At 47.7% G+C, this 15,332-nt stretch overlaps 2 protein-coding genes across 3 annotated transcripts; one reads left to right on the top strand and one right to left on the bottom strand.

Annotated features, from left to right (window-relative positions):
- Positions 1–452: 452 nt before the first annotated feature.
- On the bottom strand, positions 453–2,240 carry SERF2 (small EDRK-rich factor 2). 2 transcript variants are annotated; one of them, XM_027084149.1, is made up of 3 exons: positions 2,114–2,240; positions 1,408–1,516; positions 453–817 (listed from the first exon to the last, which is right to left on the bottom strand). In XM_027084149.1, exons 1-3 carry the CDS (start codon positions 2,118–2,120, stop codon positions 532–534), a joined length of 402 nt encoding a protein of 133 aa, XP_026939950.1. In that variant the 5' UTR covers positions 2,121–2,240; the 3' UTR covers positions 453–531. The 2 variants fall into 2 exon arrangements, with proteins under 2 accessions (XP_026939950.1, XP_026939951.1); XM_027084150.1 differs by having other exon boundaries at positions 453–794; positions 2,114–2,239.
- Positions 2,241–11,476: 9,236 nt separating this feature from the next.
- On the top strand, positions 11,477–15,129 carry ELL3 (elongation factor for RNA polymerase II 3). Its single transcript, XM_027084147.1, has 11 exons — positions 11,477–11,691; positions 11,940–11,975; positions 12,323–12,435; positions 12,565–12,766; positions 12,856–12,935; positions 13,071–13,146; positions 13,566–13,749; positions 13,833–13,875; positions 14,002–14,173; positions 14,403–14,447; positions 14,526–15,129. The coding sequence occupies exons 1-11, from the start codon at positions 11,560–11,562 to the stop codon at positions 14,634–14,636; spliced, it is 1,194 nt and encodes a 397-aa protein (XP_026939948.1). The 5' UTR covers positions 11,477–11,559; the 3' UTR covers positions 14,637–15,129.
- The last annotated feature ends 203 nt before the right edge of the window (positions 15,130–15,332 follow it).

Here is a 15,332-nt window from a genome sequence, read left to right as displayed (position 1 = left end):
ACGACAAAAACCACCCTCACATAAGGAATGACAGAACAGAAGAGAATGTGAACACTTGAGAGCAGCTAACCATGGGAAGTCAGTGAGCAGCAGGATCTGGGCCAACTTCCAAGCAGGCAAAACTGAGGAAGAATGAGGAAGAGGGGCATAAATTTAGGTCTTGCAGCCTTCCTTCTTAGGACCTCAACTCCATCCGTAGGATGATGTTCAGGGTCTGAGTGGGGGACAAAAAAAATCACAGAAAAGAAGTCCCTAAGGCTCTTAGAGGATTTCTCTACCACATACCCAGAATACCTGTTTGTTGCAGTACAAAAAAGAATTTTTTCCTGTGATGTTTCACTTAGTCTACATATCCACATCCTTTTAGAGTCTGAAGTTCTCTCCCCTCTTGGTGGGAAAGGGCAGCCATTCCTCCATCCCCATCCCCCCAAATCCCCAGTCAAACCAGGCGCTCAAGGAATTACAAAGCTACTTTTAATACTTTGGGGTGAGCCCCACAGGAATAAAAAACACTGGGAAGGGGTAACCCCCTCACCCCCAGGAGTGGCCCAGGGGGAGAGAGGCTACCTGAGGGGAAGGAAGCACAAAAGGGACTCGCTGCAGACTCAGGGCAAAGGGAATGCCATCGGTGCTGGGACCTGTGAGCACTACAGGAGAAAACGCGAGCGTGGTAGGACTGGCTCCAGGCACACAGGCGAAGGGCAAGAGGGTTGGACACGAAGCCACAAAGCTACTTGGGTTCCTCCTTCTTCTCGTTTGCCTTTTTCTGCTTCTGCTGCATGATCTCCGAGTCCCTGGGGGTAGAGATGATGGGGCACTGGGAGGTACCAGAGGGCAAAAGGGACAAGATGCAGGGGGATGAAGGGCACAAAGGATAAGATGGAAGTGGATGGGACAAAATTCAGCATGTGGCTGCTGTATTCCCACCCTAGGAGAACAAGAGGAAGAGAGCTGAGGCTCAAAAGGCAATCAGTCTCTATCTGGCTATTGCCCGAGGGGTCAGAAGTCTGGCCACACAGGCCCAAGGCTATTCTGTGCTGAGTACCACACCCAGCAACACCAGTGAGAAGGCTGGGAGAAGGGAGGACAAATGAACAGCAAGGAGGGCCAAAAGTACTGGGCTGTCATAACCACCACTGCGTTTGAAATGTGAAGCTCCCTGCCCTTGCCCTTAAGGTCAGACCCGGGGGCACTCAGAAATCAGACCGAGGGCAGCACCCGCCCCAGTCCCTTCCTATAAGGCTGTGACCTAACAATTTAAAGGGTGAGAGGAATAAAACCCTAGAGGAAACAATGCACTCTGCCCCTCATGACTAGTCCAGATGTAAGCTCTGAGCTAACTCTTTCCAGGTACAACCCTTGGCCTAAACCCAGGTCTCACCCCACCCCTCCCCTCCCTGGGGCTACCTCTGCTTGCGGGCAGCAGCAGAAAGCCCGTCATCTCGGCGCTTTCCCTTAACCGAGTCGCTCTGCTTTTTCATATTCTTCTGGCGGGCGAGCTCGCGCTGGTTACCGCCTAGAGAAAGAAGATAAAAGGTGAGACAAGAGGGCCTTTCTGGCCACACACCGGCGACCCTCTCCCCTCACCGGACACTCGTACGGTCCAACACTTCATTCCCGGGGCGCCGACACCGGCCTTTTTCGGGGCCTAGGCTGCAGATTGGACGGAGGGGGTAGCTGCCACAGGGCAGGTCAAAGTGGGGAGTGGACGGAGGACGGTCCTGAGGAGCCTGCTAGAAGCGTGCTTCGAATTTCGGGGCAGCATGGGGGCCCAGACAGGGGGTGGCGGTATGTGTAGACGGTCTGGGTCTCTGTGGGGGATGGGCAAGGATCTGGAATGGGGGGAACTGGGTCTATCACAGGGGCGCAGGGCTTCTCCCCACACCGCAGAGCGTCGGGGAGGGCCTTTGCCTGACGAGGTGGGGAGGTTCTCAAGAAGTGTCTCGGTGGGCAAAGGGTCGACTTCCGGGCTCCAAGTGTGAGGGTCGCTAAACAGCGCTCCTAGAGAAAGGTCTCGTTGGGGAAGCCAAAACGAGGTCAATGCCGAGGTTCGGCAGTCATGTTTAGGATGGAAAAGGAGAAAAGGGCAAGAGGAGGGGGTCTCAGTGCTCACGGGTCATGGCGACGGCAGCAGCTCCGGCCTGCCTCCGTTGCGTCCCCTCGTTCAGTACGACGTTGCAGGCCCCGCCCCTTTCTCGAAGCGTAACGAAGTTGTCTTTTCCTCCCCGCCCCTTCGCGCCCGGGAGCCGATTCCCATTGGACAGGAAGAAACACGTGGAGGCCGCGAGCCACGCTGGAGCTCGGGCGGATAACGGGCGGAGGTTCGCAGGCCGAGCGCGCTGCGTGGGGCGGGGCTTTCCGAACAAGTCATTAGGTCGGGAGGGGAGAAAGTAGGCCAGGTCACGTGGGCAGAGTGGGTGGGGGTGGAGGGGTGCGGGTGGCTAGGTGGCGCTCCCGCGGGCTTGGGCACGTGACCTGGCAGAGTGCCCTCATGCGGGGATGGTTTGGGACAAGGACAGACTCACTCAGAGTGAACGTAGGGGGAACAGAGGGCTGGGGGTTCGTGGGGGCTGAAATGGTCCGGCCGGTGCTGTTACCAAGACTCTTGGACTAAACTTGCCCCTGTTATCTAGGATCCCCCCAACCAACCACCTGTTTAGATACTTGAGTTTGCATACTATGTAAAATCGTGTACAAACGCAACTTCAGAAGCCCCTTTCTAATCACATTGTTCCCCCATCCCAAACTCCTCCAGTATAGAAATTCGCATCCACATCTCATATGTCCTAAAACTTTGGTCCTGTTCATATCCCCATAGAAGCTTCAAATATGTAGCTTGGAAGTATTGGAGGACCCAAAAATCACGGACTATGGAGTTGGATCAGGGACTAAGAGATTGGAAAATCCACATACTATGTCCATTTCTCCCTCCGGCATTTCCCCACTGTACTGTACTATCTCCACCATCTCCACCAACCACACCTGATTTGTAATTCGCTATTGAATAGGGCGGGAAGCTTAGATTTCCCACTAAAATCGCTCTCATTCCCAGTTTCACTAATCTGTGTACAAGACTCCCCACCAGTCCCGAGGAATTCACGGGATAAAGGAGAAATGCTTAGGAAATCTCACAGGAAAGGACTGGTTGTAAATTTTAACATCTGATTCTCTCCAGCTAGTGCCCACAGCAGAACCAAGCTGAGGCTGGCACTTCAGACTGGCTTCTTTCTCAACATAGAGCTGAGGGAAGACAATAAACCTCATTCAGTACCATCCTCACAATTTTTGCCATACCCAGGTATCACTTGAACTACTACTATTTATTACTTTAAAATTTTTTACCAGGGTTGTGTTTGTTTTTTTTTTTTTTTTTTTTTGGCTGTGCTGTGTGGCTTGTGGGGATCTCAGTTCCCCCACCAGGGATTGAACCTGGGCCTCTGCAGTGAAAACACCAAATCCTAACCACTGAACCACCAGGGAACTCCCTGTATCAGTTTCAAATAAAGGATATAACCCAAACTTCATATTCCTTTAGTAAATTTAAAATCAGTATCACCTGCCCACAAACAGAAAGTAACTATAAAAAGAAATACAATGAAAAGGAAATATTAAATTCTACCAAAATAACATCAATGTCAAAGCTACTGAACCTGGGGCCTGCCCTCTCTTTCTCAGAGAAAGAAATTAACAAGTGTTATAGAGGTAATAAGGCATAAGTCTCCCAAACTGAAGCTTTTTCTTGACATCATCAGAATATTGAAATGCATTTAATTTTTATACTTTCAGTGTTACTTACTGCTATGTCTCTATACTACTAAAATTACTTCTTATATCACCAGTAGCATATATCCCACCCTTTGGTACATACCAAATGTAATAGATCAACATTGGTGGCACACATAACAATGTGCAAATTCTGACTCTGCTACTTACTGGATTTGATTTTGGACAATCATTTTTTCCATGCTTCAATTCCTTTATATGAAAAATGGGAATAATATCTACCCCTTAGTGTTGTGGAAAAGATTAATATAGATAACTTAATATAAAGGACTTGGCCCATAATAGGCACTTGGTTAATAATGTCCTCTCCATCTCCCTTTGGGAAGTCCTAAAACCTCTTCATTCTCCAAATTCCTCTAACTCCTGAGTAGTAGCCAGTCTCTGAAATGGCCCCTAATGATCCCTCCCTTCTGGTATTCACATCCTTGTGTAATCCTCTCCCACACTAAATTAGGGTTGGTCTATGTGACCAATAGAATATGGCAGAAGTGATGGTATATCACTTCTGATGCTAAAAAAAATTTCAGCTTCTGCTTTCCTTTCTCTCTTGGATCACTGGCTCAGGGAGAGCCAGCTGCCATGTTAGGAGGAGAGGCCCATGTGGTGAAGAACTGTGGCCACTGGCCAACAGCCAGAGGGCAGAGAAAATACCTCCACTTTAACTTAGCACGAGGTTGAGAGTTAGGGACCCAAGGCTCTGAGAGAAGGAGGTGAGGCAGGATTTAGGGACCCCACATATAAAGTGAGAAGATGAGGAAACTGGACTTCAAGGGTGAGGACAGCATCTGCAGACCTATAGCAACAGACTGACCACAGTTCACATAAAGAATTTGGACTATCTGGCTTCCTAGCCCCCAGGTTCCAATGGGTCCCCTTGCATATAGAGAGACTACAGGACCAGCCCCATGGAGAAAACTGAGCTAGCCAGGGATGAGTGAAATAGTGCAGGATGAGGAAGCAAGTTCTCTTTTGGCACCTCCTACCTCTTTATCAACTCCAGCTGCTCAGGTGGGTGAGAGAGTGGAACAACCCTGTAACCACTCTCCTCTTATTAACTCACCCCACTCTACCCCCATGCTCAAGAGTCTATTTCCAATCCTAACAGAACCTAGGCTGGTTGCCACACCTCCCTCCAGTCTAACTTTTCCAGTAATTGCCAAAGAAATCACTCATTCTTTCAACAAATATTCATTGTGTTATGCACCAACAATGTACCAACTACTGCATTAGTCATTAGGTATACAGTGATGAACAAAACATGTATATCTCCATACTCACGGAACATATAGTGTAGAGAAGAAGAAACAGCTCTCTCTCTGTATATAACACATATATAGGTATTCCTCTGTGTGTGTGTGTGTGTGTGTGTGTGTGTGTGTGTGTGTGTATGCAAATCAATTGTGATAACTGCTTTGAAAGAAATGAACAGATTTTACACAAGGATGATATTCAAAAGAGTTAACAGGGCACACAGCATAAGCACCTATCCACCAAAATAGATGTCAGTTTAACCTGAATAAAAACTATCTGTGAACAATTTTTCTACCTCTCCTGGTAAATCATACAACTGCTGGTTCTGTGAAGGGAGTATATCTGTAGACCCTAACTTTGATTAGAGAAGTGAAGCAAGTGATAACTGGGCTGAGGCAAAAGGAGGAGGATTTAGCCAGGGCAAGGGGTGGGGGGAGGCGGGAGAGAACATTTTAGGAGAGGAAACAGCATGTGTGAAGGCCCTAAGGCCCTGCTCCCTCAGGCCATCCCATCAAGAGCCACAAGGTTAGTGGATAGGTAGGTAGTAGGTGAGTCACTAATGCCTAGTGAGCATGCTTTGAAACTAGGTCAGGGAGAAGGTAGGGTAGTGATGTGATCTGAGTCACTCCTGCTAATACCACTACTCGGTAACATTAAGTGAGTACTTATTAAGTATATTAAGTTTACTTTTCTTATTTGGGCCTTACAATGACCTTTTGAGGTGTCATTATTCCCTTTCTACATATTTAGAAACTTTGGCACAGGCCGGTTAAATAACTTTCCCAAGGAAGCACAGGTAATAAAGGGTGGGGCTGAGAGTTTAACCCAGTCACTGCTCTTCAGCAGCAAGATGTAAATTTTGAAGAGATCACTCCGTGGAAGGAAAGTGGATTAGAGCAGGTAAATGGAAATGGGGAGACCAGTCAGGAGGCTATCACAGACATCCAGGATTCTAGGCCTAATTGGGTAACAGATAATTGAAATGCAGTTCAGACCAACTGGGGCAAAAAGGGGAATTTGTTGGCTTACATAACCAAACTGGGTCATGGGCTGGGGTGTGAATGACTAAAACCAATGACAGGGGGATGCCTCCCCATCTCTTTGCTTTATTTTCTCAGATCCAGATCCCTTGACATGATAGGAAATGGCCACCAATGGTCCCTGCCCTCACATATCACAGAGTGACCAAGAGAGGGGGTCTGAGTCTCTTCCTTTAAATTCAGTTTTTAAAACCCCAGGACAGGACTCTGATGGTTTAGATGCCTACCTTTGTGGTGAGGAGGTGGTGTGGGGCAGGATATAATGAGAGTAGCCCCCACCAGAACCATATGGTTAGTATGGGGAAAGAACAGTTTTATCAAAGAAAGGGAGTTTGTTCCCCAGAAAAGGAGGATGCTAGACAGATCAAACAAAAGATGTCCATTACATCAGGCAACAGAAGATAGCCACTTGGACCAAAATGGTGGCAGAAGAAATGACAAAAGTGTGCAGCTTCAAAATATATTTTGGGTATTCAGTTAGAGAGGAAGATACTATTGATTTCTGGGTTCTTCATCAAATATTAAGTATACACCTATTAAGTGCAAGACACTTCTAGGCAGTGGGTATACAGTGGTGAACAAAACTGACATGGTCTCTGACCTCATGAAGTTAACCCTTTAGTGGGGGAGACTTACAATTCACAAGTAGCCAAACCAAACAGTATGAAGTTACAACTTGTGTTAAGTGTTAAAAGAGAAACAAAAGTGCAAGGACAAAGAATAATGGGAGAGACCCACTTCCGTGGTGACTTTTGTTTTGGCCACGCAATGCAGCTTATGGGATCTTAGTTCCCCGACCAGGGATCAAACCCAGGCCCTTGGCAGTGATAGCATGAAGTCCTAACAACTGGACCACCAGGGAATTCCCTGTGGTGACTTTTCAACTGAGGCCTGTAGGAAAAGTAGAAGGCGGCTCCGGAAGTGCAGCTGAATTCCAAACATTAATAACATCCCTCCTTTAACAAGGAAGAGCAATACAGTTTTAGGAAATTCTTTCCCTCCCTATATTCCAAAAGTGGTCCTGAATGGCTAAGTCAATCAGAGTAAACTCATCACTCTTAGCATTACTGGCTCAGGATTGCCTAAACCATGCATGATATTCACCTTGTGACAGTTATAGGTTTAAGAGTTAGCATATGACCTAAATTGGCCTTATCAGACCAAAGGGATGGACTTTTGTTCCATTGTGGAGACAGACAGTGCTCTCTCCCACTGACTTGAATAAGGATTCATATAACCCTTACTGCTTTTGGCTTCTGTGACCTTGAAGGACAAGCCTTAGGTTGAAGCAAAGTGAGTGGCAGGAGGAAACTTGGTCCTTGATGATGCTCTTGGGCCACTGAATACATCAACTATAATATTTGTTCTCTCACTGAGCTTTCTGCTATGAGAACCACCATACGTATTTGTTTTTTGTGTAAGCTGCCTTGAGTCAGATTTCTGTAACTTCTGCCAAATACATTTTAAGAAATACACAAACAATAGAAATAGCATATGCCAAGGCCCTGAGATGGGAAAAACCTTGAATAATTAGAGAAATTACAGAGATCACATAATGAAATGATCCAGTAAGATTATCTTAAAGTGCAGCCAGCCCTCTCCATGCATATTAAGCTTCTAGTCAGATTTTAGTGCCTTGCTTGTAGAGATGAGTAGATAGTTGAAGATCAGCAAGCATTGGAAAAAACACTTTTAACATAAAAATAGGCCAAAACAAAACAGAAACAGAAAATAAGGTCTTAGAGGATCAGAAACAATTCCAGAAACAAAAGAAAGTGGGAGGGGGACCATAATTAGTAACCTTAGAAATGAAGGGGATATTGAACAAAAACAGGGGAGCTATAAAAAACAAACATTCAGAGAATAATAAAGAGCTCTTGGAAATTAAAAATATGATAAAAGCATTGGAAGATAAAACTTGAAGAAATAGTCGAGAAAATTGGGCAAAAAGATAGTGATGGACAGGAAAAAATTTTAAAATTAGGCAATCAGTTCAGGAGGTCAACATCTGTATTATATGAGTTTCAGAATGAGAGGGGGCCCACTGAGTGCCCAGCACAAAGAATAAGAAAAGATCGATGCCACAACATACTAGAACACTGGAGTCACAGAGAAGATCCTAAAGGTTTCTGAGATACAAAAGAGGTCACATACAAAGAAAGGATGAAGAATCAGAATGGCTTCAGACTTGTCAGCAGCAACACTGGAGTCCAAAAGACAGTGAGTGATGTCATCAAATAGCTGAAGAAAAATAACTAACAACCAATTTTTTTTTACCCAGCCAAGCTATCAATTAAGTAGAATAGAATAAAGACACACAGTCTCAAAGGACTTATCTACCATGCACCCTTTCCAGGAAGCTATTGGAGATGTACACCAAAATGAGGGGGTAAATCAAGGAAAAAAGTAGTAGAATTCAGGAAAAAAGGGCATCCAATATAGGAGATAAGGAAATCCCCAGGCTGTTTGAAGGGAGACCCAGGATGATAACTTTGCAGCAGGCTTAGAGAAGCAACTATTTCAGAGTGGAACAGGAGAATGAAAGGGTCTGGAGGTGTATATATAAGGAAAAAAATGGAAACTTATAAAACTGATAAGTTTTATAACTGATAAAATTGATAATATAACTGATTATATTTGAATATATGAGGAGGAGATTTCCACTTCTAGAGGAACATATTAGAATTAATTGATATAAAAAAAGAATTAATTGATAATAAGTACATACAGGGGCTTCCCTGGTGGTGCAGTGGTTAAGAATCCGCCTGCCAGTTCAGGGGACAGGGGTTCGAGCCCTGGTTCAGGAAGATCCCATATGCCGTGGAGCGACTAAGCCCGTGCGCCACAACTACTGAGCCTGCGCTCTAGAGCCCACAAGCCACAACTACTGAGCCCATGTGCCACAACTACTGAAGCCCGCGTGCCTACAGCCCATTCTCCGCAACAAGAGAAGCCACTGCAGCAAGAAGCCCATGCACTGCGATGAAGAGTAGACCCCGCTCTCCGCAACTAGAGAAAGCCCGCGCGCAGCAACGAAGACCCAACGCAGCCAAAAATAAAATAAATTAATTAAATAATTAAAAAAATAAGTACATACACAACTAAGTAAACAAACCAAGATAGGGATAATTATTAATATCAAGGGGGAAACATACAAGAAAGGAAATGTAAACAGTGCACTGTGTCACAGCTTGTAAATAATATTTACACACTCATAAAATGTAAACATTCATTATTGATCTAACAAAAGTAACATTACTACACTAGGAGGTTGAAGAGAGAAAGTACATGCATATATATGGAGAGGATGGGAGAGCCAAATCCTCATTTTTAAGATAGAAACCAATGGCTAATATCTGACACTTAAAAAGCCAGAAATGGCATGATACTTAGAAAAAGCAATAAATGCCAGAAGAAACAGTTAAAAGAGTTTTAACTTCCTTTAAGCAGTAGAAAGCAGAAAGGAATAAGGGATAAATATTTTTCATTATGTCTTGTATGGAACTTATGTGTACATATATAACTTCCATAAAGACAAATAAATACTATAAAAACCCAACCATGGGGCTTCCCTGGTGGCACAGTGGTTAAGAATCCGCCTGCCAATGCAAGGGACAAGGGTTCGAGCCCTGGTCCGGGAGGATCCCACATGCTGCGGAGCAAGTGGGCCCATGTGCCACAACTGCTGAGCCTGCGCTCTGGAGCCCACGAGCCACAGCTGCTGAGCCTGCCTGCTGTAGCTGCTGAAGCCCGCACGCCTAGAGCCTGTGCTCCGCAACAAGAGAAGCCACCGCAATGAGAAGCCCACACACAGTAACGAAGAGTAGCCCGCCCTCCCCGCAACTAGAGAAAGCCTGTGAGCAGCAACGAAGACCCAACGCAGCCAAAAATTAATTTTTTTTAAGAAGTCAAATTTAGGAGGGCTTCCCTGGTGGCGCAGTGGTTAAGAATCTGCCTGCCAATGCAGGAGACACGGGTTCGAGCCCTGGTCCAGGAAGATCCCACATGCCGCGGTGCAACTAAGCCCGCGTGCCACAACTACTGAAGCCCGTGAGCCTAGAGCCTGTGGTCCGCAACAAGAGAAGCCACTGCAATAAGCATGCGCACCGCAACGAAGAGTAGCCCACACTCTCCACAACTAGAGAAGGCCCGCGCGCACCAACGAAGACCCAATGCAGCCAAAAATAAATAAAATAAATAAATTATTTTTAAAAAGTCAAATTTAGGGAGTTCCCTGGAGGTCCAGTGGTTAGGATTTGGTGCTTTTATTGCCGTGGCCTGGGTTCAATCCCTGGTGGGGGAACTAAGATCTCAGAAGCTGTGGGGTGTGGGCAAAAAATAAAAATCAACTTTATTGAGGTATAATTTACAGACATTAAAATAGATACATTTTAAGTGTGCAATTTGATGAGTTTTGACAAATGTACAGATAATTTGAGTTAGGGTGAAGGGCATTAAGGTCATCTGGGATTATGCCCGTCCAGGGATTTAGCAGAGGTATCCTAGCTAGGAAAAAGAACAACACCAGGGCTCTAGGGAGACATACCCAAACAGGGACAAGTGGAGACACCAAGGGCCGACATGAGATTGGTCCTGGGATTTCACTGCACCAGGATCTGGACCTCCAGAATGTCTGGAAACTTCATGGCACCTCTTGGTCCTCCTGAGGGAGTGAGCCTGCTCCCTTTCACACCAGTGTCCAACAATCTCACGTGTATAGGCCAGGAAGGGAGACCTGGGACTGAGTTCTCCCTCTCCTCTGCCCTGCAACTTTCCTGCCACCAACCACGGCCCCCATCTCTGCCCATCGATGGGGGGCGCTCCGGCTTGCGACAGCCAAGCTTCACTGCTGCCAAAAACGGGCCCTGATTTTCTCTCCATTCATAGTTAGAAACCGGCTTCGGGTTCGCCGCAGTACGTCGGGCAGGGAAAAGCAAAAGCTCTAGGCCAGGTGTTGGCGTCGGGAATCCCCCTTCGGGTCCGCCAGCCTCCGGTCTCTTGGGGCTCTTGGCGTGATGGGCTGGGCCCGCCCAGCAATCAGTCGCTGTCGCTGTCTACCGCCCCTCTGCGTCTAAAACCCTCGGGGGTTGCAGGTTCAGCTTCACTTAGAAACCGAAACTCTTTAAGCGTTCAGGTTAGGTGGAAAAACTGAGGCAGGACTGGGGACTCTAGTGAGAGGTCTGAAGCTGGCTGCAGACTTTCTCCCCGGAACTGGGAGAGCACCTTCCGAAAGCCCAATAAGCGCATGCCAATCCAAGAAGAAACCGCTGGGGTCGGTGCTAACATCTGGGGGAGAGCGAAGCGCCACCCACGCGAGCGGGAAATCCCAGAGGTGGGGCTGGCTGTGGGTGGGGCCTGGGGTGGGGTCCCGGCGGGGGGCGGGGCCTACCTGGGTTACCGGGTGTGCCAGCCTAGCCCTGCACAGCGGAGGTGGTAGTGGCCCTGGTCTGTGGCTCCCGTCCTATTTGCTCTGAACCTCGCAGCCATGGAGGGACCCCGGGAGCTTCTGAGTAGGAAGCTCCGGCTCTGCTTCACCCCCGCTGCCCGGACCAGCCTCCTGCTGCTCAGGCTCAACGACGCGGCGCTGCGGGCGCTGCACGAGTGTCAGCGGCAACAGGTACGGCCGGCCCGGGCCCCATCCTCTCCATCCCCTACCCCTCGGTTAGTCGGGCCTCAGCCGGCGACAGTGCCGAAGGGGCCTGGGGATGGGAAGCAGCATCCTCAGTCTCCGGTCTCCCCACCTCTCCAAGTGAAGCCTGCGAGGCAGGTCCCCCCACCCCACCCCACCCCCACCCCGGGCACCCGACGCCGGATCCGGGACGCTGTTTCACCTGCTCTTAGCTCAAGTCTGTGCTCTCCCTCCAGGTTCGGCCAGTGATTGCTTTCCAAGGCAACCGAGGGGTAAGCGCGGGCCTGGGGTGTGTGGAGGTGGAGTGCAGGGAGAACAGACATGGGCTCCAGGAAGGTACCATCAGGGCGGGAGGCTGAGGGCAGCCAAGGTCTGAGGAAGTTTCGAGAATTGAACCCCAAATGGGACGAGGGGCTGCTGGGTTGTGGTCCCAAGAGGCTGCGGTTGAAGAGACTGTGCCGTCTTAGCCTCCTGAGGAACTCAGGCCCAGCTGCACCTGGTGTGCTAATGAGCCCCGTGGGACCCATCGTCAGGCTTAGGCTGGCTCAGGGAGGAGTGGCCTTCATAGTAGGAGGAGGAACTGACTTTCATAGAGCTTACAGTCTCCTTTCACCCACAGTATTTGAGGGTCCCACGTCCTGGCTGGTCCTGCCTCTTTTCCTTCATAGTGTCTCAGTGTGGCCAGGAGGGCCCTGGTGGTGGCTTGGATCTTGTGTGCCAACATTTAGGCAGGTAAGGGGAATAGGTAGCAGGTAAGAAAGAGTTTGTGCAAAGTCTGGGAAGGGGATATCCAGAGGTGCTTCAGAGATCTCCACCTTCCTGTTTTTTGTTTGTTTTTTGTTTTAAACCACTTCTTTCCAGATCTGGGCCTAACCGCCTCCACTGCCTGGGTCCACTCAGGGAGCGCCTCACTATTTGGGCAGCCATGGATTCTGTCCCAGCCCCATCTTCAGTTCAGGGACACAACCTGACTGAAGATGCCAGAGATCACAAGAGCTGGCAGAACATGGGAGACTATTCTGCAGGAGACACAATTTCACAGCCACAGATGGCACTAGAAGAGGTAAGGCCAGAAACTGCAGGGAGTTGGGATAAGGTGGGGCAAAGCCTGAAGCCTAGGGAGCCAAGTGCCCCTGCCACTTTCCCTGCCAGGTGGCAGATCCACTGGCAAGCAGCCAAGGACAGTCACTCCCAGGATCCTTGAGGGAACACATGGCACAGTGGGAAGTGAGGTACTTGGGGGCAGGGTGGGACTAATCTGGGAAGCCCTGTTATTGTCTTCTCTAATCTCCACCCTAAATGCTGTAAAAAGGGATCTAACCCTACCCTTGGCTTCATCTCTCTCATTCCCTCTTCAAAAATCCTAGGAACCAGACCCATCTTCCAAACAGAGAGCCTGATCAGGTACTGCCTTCCTCTGCTAGCCAGAAACACGTGGACAAGGTAAGTTGTAATAGCAAGGGTGTTTCAAAGAGAGTTGTGTCCAATGAGGCTAAAATTTAAAAATTGGGACCTTATCATTTTCATGCTCCCAGAGCTCATTATATGGAAGTAATTTTTATGTTTTTTAATTTTTATTTTATTTTTTTTTGCGGTACGCGGGCCTCTCACTGCTGTGGCCTCTCCCGCCGCGGAGCACAGGCTCCGGACGCGCAGGCTCAGCAGCCATTGCTCACGGGCCCAGCCACTCCGCGGCATGTGGGATCTTCCCGGACCCGGGCACGAACCCATGTCCCCTGCATTGGCAGGCAGACTCTCAACCACTGTGCCACCAGGGAAGCCCAGAAGTAATTTTTAAGAGAAGGACAGAATAGGAGGCTTCTGGCTTACTGTTCATGTGACCAAGATATTTTCTCCAACAGAAACGTCCAGCACCTGCAGCTACTGTAAAACTAAAAGAAAAGAGGCTCAGATCTCTGTCTCTAGCTCCAAGTCCCCTACAAGGGCTGCCTAGTCAGGAGCTACAGGAGAGAGAAGATTGGGAGCAAGAAGATAAAGATGAAAACATTAGCCCCAGGCTGGTGCACAGTCCCTCAGTTCAAGCAGGTGAGTTAATGGGAGGAGGGTGAAACTGCCATAGTGGGGGAAAAAAAGCCTATCATTACCTTCATGTCTTGCTTCCTTCCTAGACTCTGAATCCCCAAGCCCTGAAGAGGTACCAGATTACCTCCTGTGAGTCCCCTGCCATTTCCAATTTTATCAAGCCTTGTGCATATGAGATATTAAGGTAAACTTCCTGGGAGCTGGAAGCTTTGGGGGGCAATGACATTGAAGGTGACAATACTCTGCTCCTGGCAGGCAATACAGGGCCATCCACAGTGCAGAACAGCACCATGCTTACAAGCAGGACTTTGAGACAGATTATGCTGAATACCGCACTCTGCATGCCCGTGTTGGGGCTGCAAACCAAAGGTTCAGAGAGCTGGGAGCAGAGATGAAGAGCACTCAACGAGGAACTCCAGAATACAAGGTAAGGGCTGGATGGGCCCAGGCTGGCCCCTGAGCTCTACTGGCCGTAAACTCCTGGCCAACTGCCCATAATCCTGTTTGTTCAACAACCAATGTGACAAGCAAGCCAGTTTTGAGGGAAAAATTAGTCTGTATAATTTGGTAGAATGAGAAGGGAAGTTCCTTCACTCCCTAAGAGAACTGGAGCTTTTTTCTTAAGGTTAAACTTGGTGCTAACATTTTCTTTTCAGATGCTGGAAGAAAAGATAGTCCAGGAATATAAAAAGTTCAGGAAGGTAAGACCAGGCCTGGGAATGGTAGCAAAAAGGCAGAATTGACTTTTTTTTTTTGACATGGATGCTTTTTCTCTGCAGCAGTACCCAGGTTACAGGGAAGAAAAGCACCGTTGTGAGTACCTGCATCAGAAATTGTCCCACATTAAAGGTCTCATCCTGGAGTTTGAGGAAAAGAACAGGGGCAGCTGAAGATGACAGAGGGCTCTTTACCCTCTGCCCAGTGTGCTATGAAGGAACAAAGCAGCTATTAACTAGTGTACAATTGTCTGCTCTTCTTATTGCTGAGTCCATGGTGGGAAGTAGGAGAGCTGCTCTAGGTTCTTAAGGTTTTTCATATTGCCATATTTAAAATTTTAGGGCATGGGCACAGTGCCAAGACTCCACAGCTGTGCCCAGGAGACTAGGAAAAGTAGCAGAGACTTGGTTTCTCCACCTTTAGTTCAGCCAAGTTATTTTTAAATCCTGAGAAATGATACCATTTCCAGGACAAGATACCTTGAGAACATCAGAATTTACTTGGTAGCCTCCCTGAAGAAACAATGAAAACTTTTGGTAACAGAACTAAAGGAACTTGTAATACAACTGGATATAATGGGAAAGGGCTTGGGTGTTACCCATGTACTGAAAGTGAATTATTTTACAAACATGGCTAAAAAATTAAAACTGATTGCTTCTGTGTCAAGTTTATGTTTTCCTTGAATCCTCTTACCCTTGGCTGTGTATATGAACCAGTTCTGGAGCTCCCTAAAAATTCAGATCCCTAGATCCCAGCACAGGTCTTATGAATTAGAATCTCCAAGATTATGGTTAGGCATCTTTACTTTTTCAAAGCACTATGGATGATCCTGATATATATTTTGCTAAGTGGCTCTGTCAAATCTTGTA

This window comes from Aethalodelphis obliquidens, unplaced genomic scaffold (assembly GCF_003676395.1).
Source record: "Aethalodelphis obliquidens isolate GAN/ISIS:26980383/991018 unplaced genomic scaffold, ASM367639v1 scaffold51, whole genome shotgun sequence".
Lineage (NCBI taxonomy): Eukaryota > Metazoa > Chordata > Mammalia > Artiodactyla > Delphinidae > Aethalodelphis > Aethalodelphis obliquidens.
Note: the sequence above shows the minus strand (reverse complement) of the source record. Positions and strands in the feature narration are given on the sequence as shown.